The 21,935-nt window shown below is 42.9% G+C and overlaps 1 protein-coding gene across 3 annotated transcripts in view; it reads left to right on the top strand.

The window, feature by feature from the left end:
* The window catches only part of RASSF8 (Ras association domain family member 8), an 81,803-nt gene that overhangs the window by 50,751 nt on the left and 9,117 nt on the right, over nt 1-21,935 (top strand). For all 3 annotated transcript variants that reach the window (XM_027693535.1, XM_027693533.1, XM_027693534.1), the window contains one exon: nt 10,652-10,847. In XM_027693535.1, coding sequence (XP_027549336.1) covers nt 10,745-10,847 — 103 coding nt within the window. In that variant the 5' untranslated portion in view covers nt 10,652-10,744. The remainder of the gene's footprint in view (nt 1-10,651; nt 10,848-21,935) is intronic.

The following is a 21,935-nucleotide window of genomic DNA, read 5'->3' as shown; positions in this document are numbered from 1 at the left end:
GCAACAGAACCCCCCCCAAAAAAGGGATGCCCTGTCCAAGGTGTTTAGGGCACGTGGAGATGAGTAGAGTAAGCTCAATGAGCATGAGAAGCAGTAAGGTCACACTATGCTACCTGTTGATCCATTGGGTTTGTGTAGGCACTCTGCAGAAGTAGGTTAAAAGGGAGAATTTGAAGGAGAACAGTGAGATTTAACCTGAGTTTCTCCTCTATGGTGTGTCTGAGGTGACTTTTGCAAATGAACCATAAAGTGTCAGGAGTTCACTTGGGAAAATGCACGTGAAACAAGAGGGGCAGAGATGAGTGAGGAAGGACTTCCTGAAGGAAAATAAGTGGATCACATATGATGTACTAGAGAAGGGGGAGGGCTGCTTTGTGCTCTCTGCTTTTGGCAGGTCTGCTGACTCCAGAAATCTGTCCTGGGGTTATTGTTCTGGATGAGGTGGCTGAGGGTGCAGTGAGGAAGAAGATGTATTCGTTAAGAGTAGAGATGAAAGGCTGGAACTGCATGGCCAGTAATGAGTGGCTGTGTCTCAGAAAGGAACAAAATGTAGATGCTGTCTGGAAACACAGAGGGGAATCAATAAGTTGAAAGTCATGCTGGTTTAAAAATTGTTGCAACAGAGAAAGAAAGTAGGAACAGGTAAATGAAAGCCTTTTTCCCCCCCCTTGCTGTGTTGAATTTGACCTGACATCCATTTTCCATTGGCATAGCAGACTGTGACTTCTGTTTAATTGCTGTCAAACTTCTGGCATAGAATCCTGTTTTTCCTGAAGAGCTCTTTGCTGGGTCATTCTCTGAATTCTGTGATGGCTGTGGGACTTTCAAGGGGATGTTGCTCATCTCTACGCTTCTCGCTCCTCCCAGTGAGTTTTGGACCTCTTAGGTGAGTTTTAGCCAAACTTGAAGAGAATTAGTGGTTTAGAAAATGTGAAGTTCATAAGTTTCCCTGAAATTATAAGCTGAATAGAGAACCTAAGCACACACCACCTGGGGGTATTCACTTCCACATCCATTTTGAGGAAGTGTGGCCAAAGATATGTAGACTTATCTTGGAGCTGGTTCTAGCACTGCCACTGAAAGCAGGACTGTGGCAATTCAAACTGAAAATTGTGAGAATTTCAAAGTGAAAGAGGGCAAATTTAGATTGGATATATGGAAGAAACTTCTTCTTGTGATGGTGATGAGGCCCTGGCACAGAGAAGCTGTGACTGCCCCATCCCTGGAAGTGTCCCGGGCCAGGTTGGATGGGGCTCTGAGCAACCTGGGCTAGTGGAAGGTGTCCCTGCCCATGGCAGGGGGTTGGAATGAGATGATCTTTAAGATTCCTTCCAACCCAAACCATTCTATGATTCCATGAAGATTACCTCAGATTCTGCTCTAATAAAATTAGCCAAGGTCACAGTTGTCTAGAGAGGGGAAATACTTAAGTGATCCAGCTGAGTCCATCTTTGCTTCTTCTGTTCTCTATTTATAGTTCTTTTGTGCCTGGGGAAATACAGAAGTAAGCATAGCCGAGTGTAAATTTTAGAAAGTGATGGGTTCCCCCCCACTCATTTATCTTAATTAACAATTTAAAGACTCCTTGTAGAAATAAGCTCTGTTCTGTCTTGCAGACTCTTCTAGGTTACCAAGAGAGTGACTTGAAAGTTCTTAAGTAATGTTTAGTGAATAATGTAGCTGCTCACTGAATAAAGCTTTGAGATTATAATTTTTTTGAAGCAGTTATGTTGATTAAGTTTAAAGTGCCTCACCTTATTTCTGTTTCAGGAATTGCATTTAATTACAGTGAGATTTTGGTAGTCTGGTAATACCATGGCTTTAAATCATAGGATTAACTGACTTTTAAAACTTCAGTTAATGCAAATTCAAGTAGATATGTCAGTTGTAAGATGCATTTTATTTCCTGCATCCTTCAGTGCAAGCATGGAAGTGGAGGCATGGGCTCATTTGTGTGCAAAGTTCCCCAAAATATAGAGGGAGAAGGTAGTGTGTTTGGGTTCATATCTTAAAACATGGGAAATATAATGGGTTTTTAGTGTGTTTTCCTGAAATGTGCCCTCAGTTCACATTTGAGTCCAGGGAACATCTCTCTCTCGCAGCTGAGGCTCAGTGGGACTGTGGTCGAATGACAAAACATGGCAAATGCTGCATGTGGGCTTGACTGAAGTGTAAAGAGCAGATTCAGCCCTACAGAACCAAGGGTTAATGCAGTTCTTGCCAAAACAGAGCTGATGATCTTACTGCCATCAGTGTAAATATTGGCATTGCACACCGGTGTCTTCAGCCCCTCAGCGGGGTGTGTTTGTGGACAAAGGTGAGGGGAGAGGGGAAAAGTTGAGTGGGTGGAGCTGTGTCTTCCCTGGAGCCAGCTGGGACAATGACCTCTTTTCTCTCCTTTGAAGTGAGGGCCTCTCAAGGTGTAAGGCACCTTTGAAGTTGTCCGTATTGTAGCTTTTGTATAAATATTTCCCCTACAATGAAATAGCTTGCTTACTCCTCTGCTGTCTTGTTTTCTTTCGCTCCCACACGCTATTTAGACCATATTAGAGATGTATAGATGTAACTTGCACCTAATGTTGCTCTTTATTAATAAAGTGTTGTGTAATAAAGCTGCTTTCTCAAATGCACTATATGTTTCATACTAATGAGGAACAAATACTTACACAGCTTTGGAAGACATTGCAGTGCAGTAAATGTATGCCTGGTGACTGGGATGATGAATCATGAGATGTTTATTTAATGCACATGACTTTTTTTTTTTTGAGCTATTTGTCTCAGCATTTATATGCTGTGCAGTCTCCTTTGCATGTGGAAAAGGATATTCCTCTGGCACAGAACAAAATGCATCCCAGCTGCTGCCTTAACCTCTGCCGTGCTGCATCCAGCTCTCCTGTTGGAGCGAGTCCAGAGGAGGCCACCAAGGTGATTAGAAGGGTGGAGCACTTCTCCTGTGAGGAAAGGCTGGGAGAATTGGGATTGTTCAACCTGGAGAAGTGAAGGTGACCTTCAAGGTGACCTAATCGTGGCCTTCCAGTACCTGAAGGGAGCCCACAAGATGGAGAGAGACTGTTTATGAGGGCCTGGAGTAACAAGACATGGGGAACAGCTTCACACTGACAGAGAGTGGGTTTAGGTGGATATTGGGGAGAAATTCTTCCCTGTGAGCGTGGTGAGGCCCTGGCACAGGTTACCCAGAGAAGCTGTGGCTGCCCCATCCCTGGAAGTGTCCAAGGTCAGTTTCGATGGGGCTTGGAGCAACCTGGGCTAGTGGAAGGTGTCCCTGCCCATGGCAGGGGGTTGGAATGAGATGATCTTTAAGGTTCCTTCCAACCCAAACCATTCCATGATTCTGTGATCCAACCCTTTATAGAACAGTGATGTGCAGTGAGCCTTTCTGGGATGGGTCTGTTCACTCCAGCATCTCTAATGGGATTGTTTCACATTGACAGTTGTGTTTCGTAGAAGCTGGAATACAGAGTGAGGGAAAGAAGTGCTTCATGCAAACCCACTTGCAGGTGATACTTCAGTCCTAATCCTGAAACAGATTCAGGGTTGAGGTTTAGTGATTAAACCTGCTTGAATCGAATTCAGACTTGTATCAAAGTAAATCCTATCTCAAGAGCTGAAAGAAGCCCTGCATCTGATATTGTTTTGATTTGCTGGTACATATCCTAAATATAATGCTCTTAACTTTTAAAACTTCTGCTCTGGAAACTCTCTGACTGAAATCTAGTTAGAAGCAAAGATCCTTGAAACTCTGACTTGAGTGCTGTCAGCATTTCCAAAATGCCCTTGGGTTTTTGTACCTCAAGTCTGTGTGGAGTTCAGATGCTTTTTATATCTAAACTGAGGGAAAGGAGAGTGTTAATTTTGGAGTTGTTGTTCCTGTTGAATTAATTTAAGTGCGAGAGTGTGAAATTTACTGTTAAAAATGCAAGGTTATGTTCTCAGCAGTGACCAAATACAAAGGAACTTTAATAAGCCATCTGTTTCCTTGGCTCACCTGCTGGCTTGTTTGCTTTCAAATCTTTTGTGGGGATTTGAAAAATGTTTTAGAGCAGAGTTGGGTCAAGCCTTGAGGCTCCAAACTTCAGTCAAGGTATGAGTCTTAGAGACTGAGAGGTTTTGAGAGCAATAGCACTCCAGCCATCCATAGGTGTTTTGTGACAGAGGGTCAGAACTTGGTTTTCTATGAAGGCATGTGAATTTTAGACACAATCTGTGATCATGTGCAGGAGAGAGATGTCCTAAAGACAAACATGCTTGCTGAAGTCAGAGATCATTCTGAAAATTAAAACACTGAAGATAAAAATACAATTTTCAAGGTGGAAGAATTATTTCAACTGGTAACTGGATAGTTGCCATTAACAAAATGTATCTTTGAAAGAGATGAGAAGAAGCCGGGATGAAAGCTTTACCTCCTCTTATCACTCCCTCACCTCCAAAAGAAAACAAGTTAATTCTTTCTGCCTAATTCTCACCAATGCAAAGAGAAGAGAGACTGACAATTTGGTTTTTTCTGTGCTGTAAAGATTGTAGCTCAAGGAGAGATTTGTTGCTCAAGGAGAGGTTAGGGATGTTCTGTAATTATGCAAAATACCACTTGTAGCATCCCCTGCTTCAAAACAATGTTTCTTTCCCTCATTTTTTCCCACCAAATTGTTAGCTGTATTGCACCAGGAGAAACTGCCAAGCAAGCAGGAGTTCCTGTTCAAGGCAGTTGAGGGTTCTTGGATGGAAGTCAACTTGTAATTTGTCTGGGAAACTGCGACTTTGGGACTTCTGGGGGATTTGGGGTTATCCAGAGGCACAATTTCTTGTAGTCACAGTTGCTAGAAACAACCTCCTGTACTGTAAGGTTTATACAAACCTGTGTACCAGTGCTGTCCTGTCCTCTCACAGGTTGTGTGTGTGTTTGGGTATCACTTGTGGCACCTGGATTTTGGCCTGTTTCACACAGACATGTGTTAGACCATCTTTTGGCCAGTCTCACGGAGGAAAATTCCTTGGTCTTTAAGTCTCTCTCAAGCTCGTTCTCAACACTGTCATCTTCATGGTTGTGGGACCTCTGGTTTGTTTGTTTTAAGCAGTGCTCATTATCTCTGAGGGTTCTTCTGGAATAGCAAAACAATAACACTGCACGAGTGTTAGTCCCCCCCCAAAAAATTGGATGCTACCTCTGTGTAAACCCTTGCTTTTCAAAGAAAGTTGTACACTGATTTCAAAACCACCCCCTGATCCTTTCTGATAAAATTCTGTGTAGAGAAGACCTTCACTTGATATTTTTGACTTGAACCTGCAGTGAAAGATCTTTGCCCATTTACTGGTGGGAAGCTGCGTGTCTTGTAGGATATTTCTTCTTCCACACTCTAAGGGAGGAGACTTTTTGGAAAATACTAGTGAGCTGGTTTCCAGCAGCCAGTTCTGCATTTGCAGTCATCTTCATCTGGAAAAATGTTGCTTTGCTCTATGCCAGGTTTCTTATGGTGGGGAAAACGTGCCAAATGTGTTCCTTTTCACGGGGAGGGCACTGTCATGCTCTGCTGGATGGTTTATAAGCTCTTTTGGGGTAGCTGGGCTGGCTTATTTGTACTTGTTTGGTTGGTATTTTCTAACCTTACTAAGCCTTACTAGCACGGACTAACTTCTTATTAATGAATGGCTTCCAGCCTGGGTGGAACAAGCTGCCTGTTTGTCCAGGGCCCTACCTTGTGTCATAATAGGGAAAAACAAGGAGCACAACTTGGCCATAGTGCACAGAGAGAGAAAAACAAAGGGTAGATGCCAAAACTCCAAATGATGTTTGGTTACAGCTAATTACGAATGAAAGCACTCTGACTTTCAAGTGCACTAAACAACATGCTGGGTCCATGTTGGGCTACAGAAGGTTACTGAACTGGCTGGTCAAAATTGTGCAGCAGGATTTTAACTCTGATTTGAGGTACATGATGCTTTCAGGTGGTGTGAACCTAGAAATGAGGTGAAATCAGCATCTTAATTTTAGCTCTCAGGGTTTCTTGTGACTTAATGCTTACGAGAAGGTGTTTTGCAAACATCTGCTTGGAATATTTTTCTCTTAAATAGAATACTTAGTTCTGCCTGTCTTCTGTGGAGCTTCATCCTTTTCTCTGTTTTGTAAACTAGCTGTGGAGAGGTAGCCAAATAGTACCATATATATATATATTTGTATTTGTCTGTGTGTATATGAGTGTGTTGGATTTTCTTTACACTTGAAAACTGAACAACTATCTGAAAGAGTAAGATACCATCAGCCAATTAGGATGAAAGGGGAATTTAGGGAAAATGTTTAATGCATGGTAATTGAGGAGGCTTCAGGCAAGGTAGTGGAAAAAAAAAGGGAAGAAGAGGGAAGAAATAGCTGGGGGATGCCAGATTTGCAGTGATTCTAGTCAGAACTACGTGTCACTGTGGAGCTGATGACTGACAGGTTGGGGAAAAGCTGTGATCAGAGGTGTGCTTTGGCTTGTGTGCTTCTCAGTAAATTACTTTTGCATTCCTATTCCCAGTCATTGCTAAAATAAGAAGTTGTGCATAAAACGAACTGGTTTTGAACTTACGGGATGGAGAAACCTCCAGTGAGATTTTTCCTCCAACCCCTTCCATTGGCTTCAGAAAGAAATTTGTACAGTGTTGGAGGTAAGGATTACTTTGCCTCCTGTCATGTTAAAGCACCATGTGCATTCTGGACAGAGACTTCAGGTCAAAAAATATATTTGGGGCTGTCAGAGTGGCCCTCAGTGGAAAGACAAATAGACTATTACTGATATGCAAGTTAACTGTCAGCAAATAAAGAACTGAATACATATGAAGGAAAACCAAATGCCAATAAGGGGATGTTACAGAGCTATAATTGGGAAGCAGAGATAGGCACACTGCCAGAAGGTTTTTTGGTTTTCAGACCTCTCTGTAAACTTCTAATGGATGGTCTAGAAACCAAAACAGTCCTAGATTTATTTTTCTTTTTTTTTAATGTATTGTAGGCGAGTTTTGCTTAGAAGTTATAAGGTGATTTCAGCACATAGATCTTCCACTTTGGATATGTGCGTTCCTAGTGACAGGTCCCCAAAAGAATCCCGTGGGCACTTGTGGGGCACATGGAATCACAGAGTCATTGAGATTGGAAAAGACCTCCAAGATCAGAGTCCAACCTTTGAGCAAACACTACCATGTCAACTAGACCAGAGCACTGAGTCCAGCCTTTCCTTAAACACCTCCAGGGATGGTGACTCCACCACCTCCCTGGGCAGCCCTTTTATTCACACACTCCTTTAATTCAGCCCTGTGTGTTGTTTTACCACAGGCTTCTATTGGTTCTTCATCCCTATTTCGTCTATTAAAATTATTTGTCCTGTAAGAAACGAACAGGGAATGTTTCCCCTGAGCCTGAACTGTTTCAAAGACACTTTGTTTGGATCATTTGCAGCTTTGGTGAACGTTATTTTCAAACTCGGAAGTGTCAGCAAATATTCCATTATTACATGGTGCCCCTCTTTAGTCCGTTCTTTTTTAAAGATGGATGGTAGGAAAACAGATGACCAAACCTGGTCAGCACTGAACACAAGACATTGTACATCGTGTGCTGACTGGGGGGAAAAAATGCACTTGCTGGCTTGCTAAATGGAGATAATACTTTGGGTGTTGACAGGCAGAAAAACAATTAGAGCTGTCGGATGCTTTGCTGACGTGTGCGTTGTCACACAGAGAGATGGCTTGGCCTGCGCCAGGAACTCTGAACTGTTCAACCCTCAGCTAGGTATTAAGTTAATTAACAAAGTTCCTTATGGCTGGGCTTGGAATGTGAGGTCTGTTTATTTGGGAAGACAACTGGTCCAGGAACAAACAGGGGAGGTCACTGATGGGGCCTGTGAGGTGTTTTGTCAGTCACTGTTGTATTACTGGCTGATAAAAGACTTTTTTCTGTTTAGTTTATTGGTACATTAAAATGGTATTACCTTATTGAAGTGTTTCTGTATTTGCACACTGTGCAGATTCTTTGAATTATGTGATTTTATGGGGGAAAATATTTATCAAAACCTCTTTGGGTTTTCACGTGCTTACTCACATCTCAAAAGGCTATTTCTCTACACACTTGGCATTCTTAAAAGCTGTCACTTTTTTATTAAATGTACGAGCATATTTGAAATCTGGTTTTACTTTATTTCCATATAAATTTATTTACATATAATTCTGGACAGGTATTTTTGGGCAGGATACACACATACACACACAAATATATGTGCTGCACTGAGTTTTCCCTGCACCATTTCTGCCTCCACGTGCAGTTCTGTTAAATCCATCAGCATCATCAGATTCCATGTTCTGTGTGTAACCCTACCCTGCCTGTCTTCACTAATCCTCTAGATAATTTTCAGATATCTTTCACTTTATCCCTGTGTTATCCCTTTTCCTGGTACTTAAAACTATAGGCAATATTTTGGAAGAATTATCACTTTATCCATATGGGATTACCTGAATACATGAGCTTCTTTTATCGTATTATCATGGTTTATTTTTTCTCCATCTGCTTAAATAACCCAGCTGTCTGATTAGGTTTTCTTTGTTTGTTTTTGTTTGTGTTTTTTTTTTGTTGGTGGGTGGTTATTTTGGTTTCTGGTTTAGTTTTGGGGTTTTTTTTAAAAGAATAATCATTATTGGTGGTTTGGTTTTTGTTTCAGCTTTGGGGAAAGGCTTTACAATTTTAAGACAATAATTCTTCTTGGAATTTTTACCTCAAAATTTTTGAGTTCTGAGGCGTCTCAGCATCTCCACTTAGAAATTACTTCTTGTGAGCCATGATGCCCATGGATGTATATACAGAAGAAAAGCAGCTCCTGGAAAAGCTGAGCTTAAAGCAAAGTTCAGATCAGTAGTTAATCTAGACATTAACTCAGATAAACCTTGAGCAGCTTGACTCTTGGTAACCAGACAGCAGAAGGCAAATGGCTGATTGCTCAGTCCTAGTTTAGCTCCCTGGGTTTTAAACTTTATTTCTGTGCTTCAACATTTTCCTGGCTTTTGAGTGCAGAAAGATTTTTTGACTCATTGGTTTTCTTTGTTTTAGAAAAAAAACCAACCCTCTGACCATTTTATTTAATTTATAAATCTGGGGAGTTTTCTTTTTTAAAATTTAACTGGGAGCTGGTATACCAGACATGCTTAAAAGTGAAAACTGAGTAGATGAGGTGTGGTATGGCTTCCTTTTTTGTTTAGTATCATTGCAGTGCCTATGGGAAAACCTGGGATAACAGGTTTATTTATTATATTAGCATATAATTAACGGGTTTATTCATTTATATTAACTAATATCTGTCTCCTCACAGAACCAGCACAGTGCTGGCAGGGGTTAAACCACCTCTACAACACTTTCCCTGATGCATCTCCTTGTTTTGCTTGCTTTCCTTTGTGGGGTTTGATACTAAATGCACAGGTTTGTTGGGAATAGGAATCTGCAGCTGTTTCTGTAGGGAGACAAAAGTTGGGCTCTCATGGATGGCTGTAATTAAAAGTGTTTCCCCCTTGTCTTGCTACAGCACCACCTGCTAGGTATTATTGAACAAACACTGAAAGCATCCCTAACCAGTCCCTTGAGACATCCAGGCAGCATAAAAAAAAGAAGAGAGGCACTTGTTACTGGAAACTGTTACAAGTTTACTCTGGAGTTGTTTATTTAGTGCTATTTCTCTGGGTGCTCTTTTTATAAAAACTTTTAACATTTCAGGAAACAAACTGTAATGAATCTGACTGATATGTCTACACAACAGGTAGATATTGCTGAAGTGTGGGATCACAGAAGCAGTAAGGTTGGAAAAGCCCTCCAAGACCATGGAGTCCGTCCTGTGCTCGATCCCCACCTTGTCCCCCAGCCCAGAGCACTGAGTGCCATGGTCAGTCATTCCGTGGTCACCTCCAGGGATGGAGACTCCACCACCTCCCTGGGCAGCCCCTTCCAATGCCTGACCACCCTTTCTGTGAAGAAATTCCTCCTGATGTCCAACCTGAACCTCCTCTGGCACAGCTTGAGGCCGTTTCCTCATGTCCTGTCCCTTGTTCCCTGGGAGCAGAGCCCGACCCCCACCTGGCTACAACCTCCTGTCAGGGAGTTGTAGGGAGCAAGAAGGTCCCCCCTGAGCCTCCTTTTCTCTAGGCTGAGCCCCCCCAGCTCCCTCAGCTGCTCCTCATAGGACTGACTCTCCAGACCCTTCCCCAGCTCCATTGCCCTTCTCTAGACACTTCCAGCCCCTCAATGTCCTTCCTGAACTGAGGGGCCCAGAACTGGACACAGGATTTGAGGTGTGGCCTCACCAGTGCCCAGCACAGGGGGACAATCCCTGCCCTGGTCCTGCTGCCACACTATTGTTGATCCAAGCCAGGTGCCATTGGCCTCTTGCCCCCCTGGGCACACCTGGGCTCATGTCCAGCCGCTGTCACCAGCACTCCAGGGCCTTTCCCAATGGGTACTTTCCAGCCACTGTTTCCCCAAAATGTGAGGAGATGTGTGTGGTTCCTGTTGTATTTAAAGAAAGGAGGGTGAGTTGCTTCTCCTACCAAATAGGTGACAAGCTGAAATTGTTAACTTTCAGAATTGGTAATGCCTTGCTATGAACACCAGGATTTTTCTCTCCTGTAGCTGCTGCAGGACATCTGCTGCCTTCTCTCCGGTGTAGCTGCAAGTATGACTTGACGGATGCGCATCCATGGCTCTTGGATGATCTGGTGAACCATGGAGCTCAAAGTATGGGTGGATGGAGTCCAGAGAATTGTGTGTGGGGTCACCGAGGTCACAACATGCCAGGAAGTTGTAATAGCCCTTGCTCAGGCCATTGGTGAGTAGCTCTGCCAGCTGGGAAATGGGGTGAAGCCTTTTTTTATGGAGCTAAAATGAGGGGAGGTGAGGGGGCACTGAGTATGAAAGTACAATTTGCAGGGTAGACTTGTAGCCTTTGATCTTTCACCTGACAGAGATTAGAAAGAAAGCAAGGAAACACTTTGAAATCTATAAACTTTCATTCGATACAAATTCATTCTCTAAGTAATAATAATAATAATATGCCGCTATTTGTTATTGCAAATACAACTAAACTGTCAATATTTTTAGTACCAAAGAATATAAAAGCAGTGCATTCTAATGGTTTTCATTGAAATTATACACATTGTAAGTATCCTTTGTTATACTGGGAATAGCATAGACAAGTAGAATAGATCCTTCAGGTTCTCCTCCTACCCTTTCATTGTGGTGTGCAGGAGTGACTTGGAAGTCTGTACAGTGTTAGCAATTTGCAGAGCAGTTTAGAAGGAAAAAAATAAAATCTTTCAGACTCCACAGCCTTGTCAGATCTTCCTCAGTGATTAAGAGCATGATAATTTTTTATAGCTTGTCTTATCCAGATGAGTATTGAGTTTAATTTTGGTACTCATCTCTTTGGAATAGATTATAAAAAATTTGTGTGGTCTTATATCTGAAATATCTTTATCTGAATAAGCCTCAACTTCATCCCTTCAGTATTTCCCATGCTGATTCTTATTCTTTGCTAAGAAGTTATAATTGGCTTTAGATACTATTTAAATTCAGACATTAAAGCCTATGTTTTACCTAAAATTAGATTAATAATTTAAAGGCTAACTTTTGCATTTTTCAGTGTGCCAGCAGTTTTGCAAATTGTATGAGCAGTCTGAACCAATTTAAAAATAATAATTTTCTAATGAAAAATAACTTAGGCTCACGAACGTCAACGAGATATTCTACCTGTAAGCATGAAGTCAGTTTCTCTGAAATTGTGATGTTTATTTATTTAAATTTGTACTTCTGGACATCATTTCCATCTACTTTCATCTAATGGAGTAGAAGACTGGCACTTTTTTATTTTATGATCTAAGGGGATCGAACACAATGCTAGCATGTGTTTATCTATATGCATCAAATAATTTTTAAAGCTTCATTTAAAAATTGTAGAAAGTCAGTTTGTCTCTCAAATCTTGTATTTGATGTTTAACTGTTAAATGTGCTTTTACTGGTGGTGCTACTTGCAGCTTTTTGTTTAATGCTAATTGGTTCCTGAATAGCTTTCATATTTTATTTTCTGCCTGTAGGTTTTTTGGGACACAATTATGCTGCCATGGTCATTTCCTAGTAATGATTAACTGATATATATTTAGAAATAATAAAGTGGTTGTGGTACTTTAGTTCTTTACCTTGCTTTCAATATCTCTTTGCCCTGTTTCCTTTGCCTCCTCCCACAACACAAAAAATGTCAGACTCCCGGTTCTAGACAGTAATTTAATGTTCTCCTGTGTAATTTCTCTTTGGTTTTTTTTCTGTATCCTCAGTTATCAGCCTGAACTCTTGTAAGGCCTCCATGAGCCTTGGAAACACAGAGGTTTTGTCAGCTCTGCAGGCTTCCTTTTCTGTAGCACGTCCCCAGTTCATCTGGGGCAGGCAACTCTGGTTCCAAGTGGAGATAAATTTCAGTTGCAACCAGAGCCAAATTAAGAAAATCCCTTGGAAATTCCTTCCTGAGGCAAATATCCTCCCTAGAAAACACCCATTATAACTTCACTCTCACTGGGGCAGCTCAGACAGTATCGAACACCACCTAAATTGCTCTTTGGCAGGTGGGGCTTTCCCAGCCCTCCTGTCAGGCCATTCATCACAAAAGCAACCATATGTCTGGTCTTTTGATTTGGCTGTAGGTACCAGCTTACCAGGAATAATTGTCACTGGAATTTGAATGGGAATCTATTAAAATGTATCCCTCTAGCTCTCACCTGACACTTGGTGGTGGAAAGTAGCCAGTCTGAGTTGGCTTCCTCCTCACTTGGCTCTGACTGTATTTTCCACTTTGCAGTCTGGCTCCTTCAGCAGTTGCAGAGCTTGGCTGGACTCAGGATTGTTTTGTCTGTCTGTTGGTCTGTCTGCAAAGTTTTTGAGATGCTCTTTTTGTTTTATCACCTCTTACAGTTTATTGACTTAAAAATACCCCCCCCAGTGCAGTTTTCTTACCTGAGCCTGAAGTGTGAACTGCAACAAGTATGTAATTTTCTTGAAGTGCAGTGTCTGGATATCTGCAAATTAACTTATTTTACAGCCATGTGCACTGTAGAAAGCACAAGCCAAAGATATCTGGATTAAGACAGCCATGATTAAAAAGCTGCTTGTGGACAAATGAAGCTGCCTCTGTTCTAGAGATATGAAAAATAAAGCTTTATCGTGTATTTCAAAAATCAAAATCAAAATTATTATAGAATGACCTGTGGTTAGGTGGCACCTTTGAACATCTGCTGTTCAGAGCAGGGTCAGCCAGACCAGGTTGCTCAGGACCACGGGCAGTTGGGTTTTGAATGTGGCCAACCGTGGAGACTCCTCCACCTCTCTGGGCCACCTGCTCCAGTGTCCAGTCACCCTTCTTGTGTTTGCCTTAAATGGAATTCCTTGTATTGCAAGGAATGCCTTTTGCTGTCACTTGATCAACTGCAGGGCCCTGTCTGCTGATCTCCTGCTGTGATAAGAACAAGAAAAAGGTTTCCAAATGTGTACTTTCCAACTCTCCCCTCCTGTCATGGAAATTCAGTAATAACTTCAGGATACAAAAGTATTCTTTTTTTTTTTTTAATGTTCTAGGGCTATTTTAATAAAAAATTATGCTGGGTGCTGGGCTATGCCCCTTTGTAGGAGATTCTGTCCCATACCCAAATTCTGATCCTTTGGCCATGGTGTTCTGTCACTTAACTTACCTGGCTAATGCTCCCTAGCCTATTCCTTACAAATTGGTGCTCTTTCAGTGAAAAAGTCTCTCTTTGGGGCTGTTCTCCTGATGGATAATATTTATGTTACCGATTCTTGCATTATGATGTCCTTCTGCTTGCCTGTCTGTTGATCATTGCAGAGTAGGAAATGATTCTACCCCAAGTAAGAGTTTTAGGGAGGTTTGGGTTGTTTTGGTTTTTTTTTAATTTCCATTTGGTTTGAAGTTAAAGGGTCTGAATTAAATCTCAAAATCCCCTCATTCTTTAAAGCAAAAAAAGAAGGGAAAGTTGTCTCCTTCAGTGATCCCAGCAAAGATTATTTTAAAAATACATGTATATAATTTAATGAATGTGAGATAGAATAATATAAACTAGATCTAATTTTGGATGCTAAAATGGATTGTGTCTCTGATTTAGGAGGAGTTAGAAATGCCTTAACTGGAGGGTGGGTCACTGGAATTCTGTTCAAGACAGACATAAAACTATTCAGTTAGAAGATTCCAGAGAATGAAATCACCTCCCCCTGGGATGTTGGAGAACACTTGATACTACCTTTTATGAGTTTTATCCAGGCCTGCTTTATTTTTTCTTTTTTTTCTTTTTTTTTTTAACTCAAGCTGCTTACAAGTTACAAAAATTTGGCTTTTAATACAAATAAGAGGAGTGATGGTTTCATCATGAAAAAATAAGCCCTCACCACATTGGGAATGGAAAGTAGGATATGGACTTAGTTGAGTGTGTGTAAGTGTAGTGACTCCCCTCAAAAAATCATTGTAATGCTGAGGGGAAAAGCAGATGGGATCCTAAAAGAGAGTGAGCATATCTTTTTAGCTGATGTCTTAGGCAAATGTAGTTTAACTATGGATGGTTTGGTTTGGTTTTGTTTTAAATTGGCTTTTACTGGTTGATTCCATTCAAATATGAAAAATAAAAAAATCTTCCAAAGGAATGTGAGACTAATGCTGGAGTCACAAATATACTTGTCTTGTTCCTTCAGAAGTGTTCTTCTCCCATTTCCAGCAGTCCCTATGAGGATCTTTACTGCATTCATTGTGATTTCTCTTACCCCTGGAGACTAGAATGCATCTTTTGTAGTCAGAACGACATGTTTCTTTCCTAGGAAGAGAATATTTCAGTTAGAGACACAAAGTTTGAATTTCTTACCCAAGTGCACTTTTGTTTTCTGCCCTCTCCATAATTTTCTGTGGCAAATAATTAAAATGGCAGACTTGCTTTAAATAGTGCTGGGGGTTTGGGGTTTTCTGGCTGGAGAATATGAGCAACACTTCACTGAACAAGAAGTACAGCTGTCTCTTTTTAAAATTAAACAAATGCAGCTGTCAAGGTTTTTTTTGTTTTATTGCAGTTGAGTATTTTTCCCCAAAGATAAATGGGGTGTGTTTATGAAAATAAAGCACAGATTTGTCTGTGCTGTCTCAGACGTGTGTTACAGCATCATAAGGCTCAGCCAGAGCTGTGTCTGGAAAGATCACACCACTCCTTTTACAGGAAGCCAGTGTAGTGACAGGACAAGGGGGAATGGCTTCAGACTGACAGACAGTAGGTTTAGATTGGATATTAGGGAGAAATTCTTCCCTGGGAGGGTGGGGAGGCCCTGGCACAGGTTGCCCAGAGAAGCTGTGGCTGCCCCATCCCTGGAAGTGTCCAAGGCCAGGTTGGATGGGGCTTGGAGCACCCTGGGCTAGTGGAAGGTGTCCCTGCCCATGGCAGGGGGTTGGAATGAGATGATCTTTAAGGTCCCTTCCAGCCCAGGCCATTCTGTGATTCGTTGATGTCTCTTATGTCCATCTCTTCTTCCAAATAATTTCTGCTAAAACAAGTGCCAGAGCTGGCTGTCAGACACTTTGAGAGAGGGAAAAGAGTCTGAGCAAATTGAACCTCAGCACAAGCTCTGAAGAGAATTAGAAGAAAGGAGACATTCCTGGTGTGTACAAACTAAGGTTTTTTAATGTTAAATTAATCATGTAGTTTACTGCTAAGAATCGCTTAAATCTTGTGGTGTTTTGACCCCAAAATTTCATTTTCTGCTGCTTCAAATAGCAACACTGAGGGATAAGAAGTACAAGAAAGCTGTGTGCTGTGATGAACTTTCTGGTTCAGGAATCTGGTGGCAGTAACCTCTCTGAGAGGCACAGTGGCTGGGTGGGGTGATTTGTCTCCACCTTGAGCGATGTGATACCTCTACAGCAGTGGTGGTGCCTGCAGCAGAAACCTGGGCTGCTTGATGTGCTTTTGTTGTCTGACCTCTGCCAAACTGCTCCTCCACGTTGTTTTACCTGCTTAGGACACAAGTCTAAAATAAATGTGGTACCTCAAGGTGCTCAGAGAAACAGACAGTGGAAAGTATGAAGTGAGTCCAAGTGCTTTGTGTTGTCAGGGTGTGATAAACTCTTGTATACCCTTTTTTTGAGAGCCAGGATAATGGTAATAAACTAAGGCTGCAGTCCTGATAAAGACACTGGGAGCACAGCTCTGCCCAGAGAACTCAGCAGGCCTTCAGTGGAGCCTGGATATCTCTGTGGGTATTTCTTCCTAGGACTGGACTCCTCTGATTCTTTATTTTCTATGGAATTCATACCTGTGTGTGCAAAATATGGCACAAGTTAAGAAATCTGAGTACCACAAACTCTAACCTCTATTTTGAAGGTTTTTTTGCTCTTAATCCTGGGTATTTAATGAGTTCTCCAATAGCCTGACTGGCATTTTTTAAAAATTGCTGTGGATGTTAAGTATGGCATAATGAATGTAATATCAGCTTCATATTTCACAGATAGAGAGTTCAGATCACCCTGAGCTGATTAAAATTGCCAGCAATTACTTTTCCATCAGTGCTGTCAAGGATTCAGGAGTTGGTGCTGTTGTCCCTTTGGTAAGGCAGAGCATTTTCACCCACGTGTTCCACATATTAAGAGTTCTTAGAAGTTTTTACCCACATACAAGTATGTTTTACTTTACATTGCCTTGTTAGGGAAGACAGGATCCTTCAGAGGTCCTCACAGGATCCTGGGAGACCAGGGCAGTGACTCACCTGCTTGCACTGACTCACTGCTGTAGGGCCTGGCTCTTGAAGCATGGGAGACACTTAATGAAAAGATGGATCTTGCTTGGCATAAACATTTGTAGCCTGATGGGAAAGATAAGGCACAGTACTTTTTTTTTTTTTCTCTCATGGTGTATCATCCTACCTTCATACCAAAAAAATATAGTGCCTGAAATTCTTTAAATGTAGGGGATGATGGACTTCTGGGAGAGACTAAAGGGTTGAATCATTCCTGAAAAGAGAATTGATGACCTCTCAGGTTACAGTCCTGCCAAAAGTGTTGCCTGAGAAACACTGCTACTGCTTTTTTCCTTTGGAGTTTCATTTTCACTTTTGCCAGCAGAGGCAGTCACTCATGTCTACTGTGTCAGCTGCAGATATTAAAGCACACAGAGAACCTTAAAGTGAATAACAGTTACATGGGTCCCACTGCCTTCATGGGGTGTAATTTAAAACTCTGCCACTTGAGAGTCTAAAAAAAAATGTTCAATTACCTTGTTCCTGTATTTCATTAGTTTAATCACCGTTCATTGTGATGGAATCTGTGTTTAAATTAGCAAATTACATCAATCCTGAGTTTGTGTGCTTAGGGAGCTGTAGGTGGGAATTTAACCTCTTAAACTTCACGCTGGCCCTTTGTGCAGATGCAATGTGCTGTAGAGATGTAAAGATGCACCTACTTCTCTTACAGCTTGTTATTTGCTGTCTTGCAAAACAGATATAAATTCTTGATGATTGGTTTGGGATGGTAATATCATATGGTTCATGTAGAGTCTTCATTCTGGGGACCATATAGTAATCATAGAATGGTTTGGGTTGGAAGGAATCATAAAGATCATCTTGTTCCAACTCCCCCTGCCATGGGCAAGGACACCTTCCACTAGCCCAAGGTGCTCCAAGCCCCATCCAACCTGGCCTTGGACACTTCCAGGGATGGGGCAGCCACAGCTTCTCTGGGCAACCTGTGCCAGGGCCTCCCCACCCTCCCAGGGAAAAATTTCTCCCTAATATCCAATCTACACCTACTGTCTGTCAGTCTGAAGCCATTCCCCCTTGTCCTGTCACTCCAGGGCCTTGGAAATAGTCTCTCCCCATCTTCACCCTTCAGGTCCTGGAAGGCCACAATCAGGTCACCCCAAAGCTTCTCTTCCCCAGGTTGAACAATCCCAACTCTCCCAGCCTTTCCTCACAGCAGAGCTGCTCCACCCCTCTGATCACCGTGGTGTCCCTCCTCTGGACTCACTCCAACATCTCCATGTCCTTGCTGTGCTGTGTCCCCAGAGCTGGAGGCAGCACTGCAGGGGGGTCTCCCCAGAGCAGAGCAGAGGGACAGAATCTCCCTTTCCCATGCTGGCCATGGAGTAGGGTGTAGAGGCTTTTTGCTTCCACCAGCCCCTGAATTGCTGTTTTTTTGAACAGGAAACCATGGAACACAGCGCTGCTGATGCTTTTTTGGGGGCTGTCTGGGTTGTTTTCTCTACCATTCGCAGCAACACAAAGCTTTGATAGAAGTATTAAAAAAAAAGAGGCCCAATAATTTCCAGTTGTGCATATTCTTAAAGGTAGATTTCAGAAGTCAGAAGGGATCCACTGGCAAGGCAGGTACCTATGTGAGCATAAGTACAACAACTAAGGCTGTGCTTTGGCTGCTCACTGAATTGACTTCTGAACTGGTCACTGACCTTTATCTGGAAATACTTCATAATTCTGCATGAGATTTAATGTAATCTGGACCTGGGAGAAACACTGTAGTTTAGGGGATACTGTACATTGCTGACACGAAGCTCATTACGTGAACACAACTGTAACTTAATTTTTCAAATGATAAGGTTTGCCTGAATGAGGTGAGACTGAGTTCTGCCAGGTGCTTTTTGTGTCCAAAAGCTCACGGACAACATGCAAGGCAAGAAGCAGCATGCAGACATGGAGTTGCTCTTTGGCAACAACCCAGGCAAGCTGCTTGCTTTTTTTTCCTTGTCAGTGGTAGCACATCAAACCCAGCAGTTTGTTGCAGGGACGCCTGTGTTCTGAAACACTCTATCATTAGTTCTGAATTAACTCATTCACCCTTTCATTTGTGAATTAATCCCCTCTAATGCAGGCAAACATCACAGTTGTGGTTGTCTGGGTGTTGTTAATCTGCATCATACATAGGCTGAGCACTAAACCTGGGTAATGATCTCGGATGAGGACAGCTTTGTTTTAGACCAGTCCTGAACTCCAGGTGTGGTTGTTGAACTCTGTAAGTATTACTTCCACAAAACACTTTCTTTTATGTGGCTCTTGAGTGCTGAGTTCATTATTTAGGGCTGTGTGTTGATTTGGAACCCTGAGCTAAGATGGAAATAGTTCTTGGCAAGTGCTGTGCTTAATTCTTTAATTCATTTTGGTCGAGATTGTTAGAGCTTTATTCTCCTCCCCTCCTCTCCTTTCCTTTTTTTTTTTTTTTGTGTCTGTTGTTACATTTCTTTTAAACGATGAATTTAATAGCAGAGTGAATAGAAACTGCACACTGCTCGTTCCCCTAGTGGTACCTACTCCTGTTTGCAATTTTCAGACAGCTTTGAACTTGACTATTTCTGACACAACACAAGCATTAGTAGCACAGCCATGATTACAAGCTGAAAGCTTCTAGGAGTAACAAAACAGAGCAGCGAAGTGCAGCCTTTGTCCTGGGTTCTGGGGTATGTTTTTACTGAATTTTTCTCTTCAGGGATTTTATTGTTAATATGCTATGGCAAGCAGTGCTAGGTTTATTTTTCCTACAACACCACCAATGCCTGCAACAAACTATAAATCTTCATGGATCAATGAACAATATTGTGAGCTGGCAAAAATCTCTCACTTTATATCTTGGCATAGTAAACTTGTTTTTGAAATACTTTATTAAAACAAACCTTAAATCTGTTTCTTAGAGTGTTGGCCAAGCATGTTAGTGCACTGATGGATTTTTTTTTTCTTTTTTCCTCTTCCCCCCCCCAGTGCCTGCCTACAGTCACTTATTTATAAAGCTTTTGGGGTGGTGGATTGCTGTTCCCATGCTGCCTTGTTTTGTTGATTTCTATCCCTCAAATCCTTAAGCTCTCACTCCTGACTTGGAAGTGAACATGGACATTTTGGTCTCTGAACTTGGCCAGCCAGTGACCTCTGGGATAAGCCAGGAGCCAAAGCTGCTCGTTCTGTAGGCGGGGCCTCCAGAGCCAGTTTGTTGCATCCTGAGCTAATTGTGAGAAAGTGAGATCAGAGGAGCCATTTCCAACACAGTAGTTGCATCTTGGGAAGCTCTTTGTAAGGCAACATTGAATTTTAGGGGGGTGCATAGCGGGTTAATTGCCACAGTCTCCTACAAATCTGAGGTGAGGAGTCCATGTTAATGTTGTGATTGGAGGTGGAAGGCAGATCTCCAGCCTAAGATTAGGATATTTTTGTCCTTTTGGAAAAAGTGTGGTGGTTGGGCAGGTGGTATGAGGAAAAAAAAAATGGATTACCACTGATATCCACATTTCTTCCAACTCCTCCACTCTATAGTTGTATGACAGATATTTTAGGCGCTTATGTGCTGAAATAAATCATTTGAATGATCATCTGTCATGGAAATGGATATAGGTAATGCATTAAAGTAGTTAATGATGTTTTTAAGGTTAATGGCAATTGTGGAGCTGTTCAGAAATTCATTAGCATTGTGTGCTTTAAAAGCAGTTGATCTTTCACATCTTTCTGTAAACACTGTTGTGGCTTTTAAGTGAAGTCACTTTGATAAGGGAAACTCTCTTCTGCATTTGGAGAGTGCTGTATCTCAGAGTAGTAAGAGGGGTTTGGAAAAATCCCATGAGGGGTATCAGAGGAAGAAGATTCCTGAGCTGAATTTAAGCATGTTGAGTAGCAGCACAAATGAAGACTTAAACGTAAGTTGTACTGTTTTGTTCCCAAAAAGCACACCAGACTGCACTCACTGTATATTGAGCTATCACCAGAGTGCTCAGAAAAACTCCCAGCAGTGTTAAAGGACTTGAGCTGCTTCCTGAAGGCTGAGTATCCCAGGGGGAATGTGGGAGCTGCTGTTCCAGAGGAGCAGCCTGTGTGGGGAGCTCCATTGCTCGTTTGCGGTTCAGGCAGCCTGTGCTACTCTGGTCCCTGTGCTCTCCTCAGTGAAGGTTTGTCACCAGCAACACTGCCAGGGGCCACCTGAGCTGGCATCACACTGCTGGGACCTGGGCTGGCTCTCCCCAGCGTCTGAGTGGATGGGGGGGCATGAACTGAGGGACTGAGGCTCTGTCAGTCATTAACAGCTGCCTCTCATTGATGAAACAGCTTAACAGCAAACACTCCTCCCTTAAATTTGGTGTTTCTCAGTGGCTGAAACATGTGGGACTCCTGTTCATGTTTTCTTCCTCTAGAGCTTTGTACTGGGCGTATTTATGTGGTGGTGGCCAGCATGACTGGGTCACTTGCTTTAAACTTTGCTGGAGGGTGGGGAGGCCCTGGCACAGGTTGCCCAGAGAAGCTGTGGCTGCCCCATCCGTGGAAGTGTTCCAGGCCACGTTGAACGAGGCTCTGAGCAACCTGGGCTAGTGGAAAGTGTCCCTGCCCATGGCAGGGGGTTGGAACGGGATGATCTTCACTGTCGCTCCCAACCCAAACCATTCTGTGATTCTGGGAATCCAATCCCTCCAAACCTGGCAGCAGCCCCAGGGGTTGTGCGGTTCCACTGGTGTGTGGGGTGTGAACTGCTCCTCGCTGCTGCGCGGGAGAGGGTTTAGAGCTGAGCTCAGGGATGTGCGGGCACCGTCAGTGAGACAGCGTGTGCTGTGACACGCGAGAACAGCGCGGGGGGGGCGTGGGGCAGGACACGGACACTCCTCGGGGCTGTGCGGGGGATGGAGAAGGGGACACGGACACCCCGCGGGGCTGTGCGGGGGGGATGAGGGATGGACAGACACCCCCGGGGCTGTGCGGGGGATGGAGAATGGGACATGGACGCCCCGCGGGGTTGTGCGGGGGGATGAGGGATGGACAGACACCCGCGGGGCTGTGCGGGGGGATGAGGGATGGACACCCCCGGCGCTGTGCGGGGGGATGAGGAATGGACATCCTCGGGGCTGTGCGGGGG

This window comes from Neopelma chrysocephalum, unplaced genomic scaffold, assembly GCF_003984885.1.
Source record: "Neopelma chrysocephalum unplaced genomic scaffold, ASM398488v2 Primary Assembly neopelma1_92, whole genome shotgun sequence".
Lineage (NCBI taxonomy): Eukaryota > Metazoa > Chordata > Aves > Passeriformes > Pipridae > Neopelma > Neopelma chrysocephalum.
This window is presented reverse-complemented; position numbering and strand designations above follow the sequence as displayed.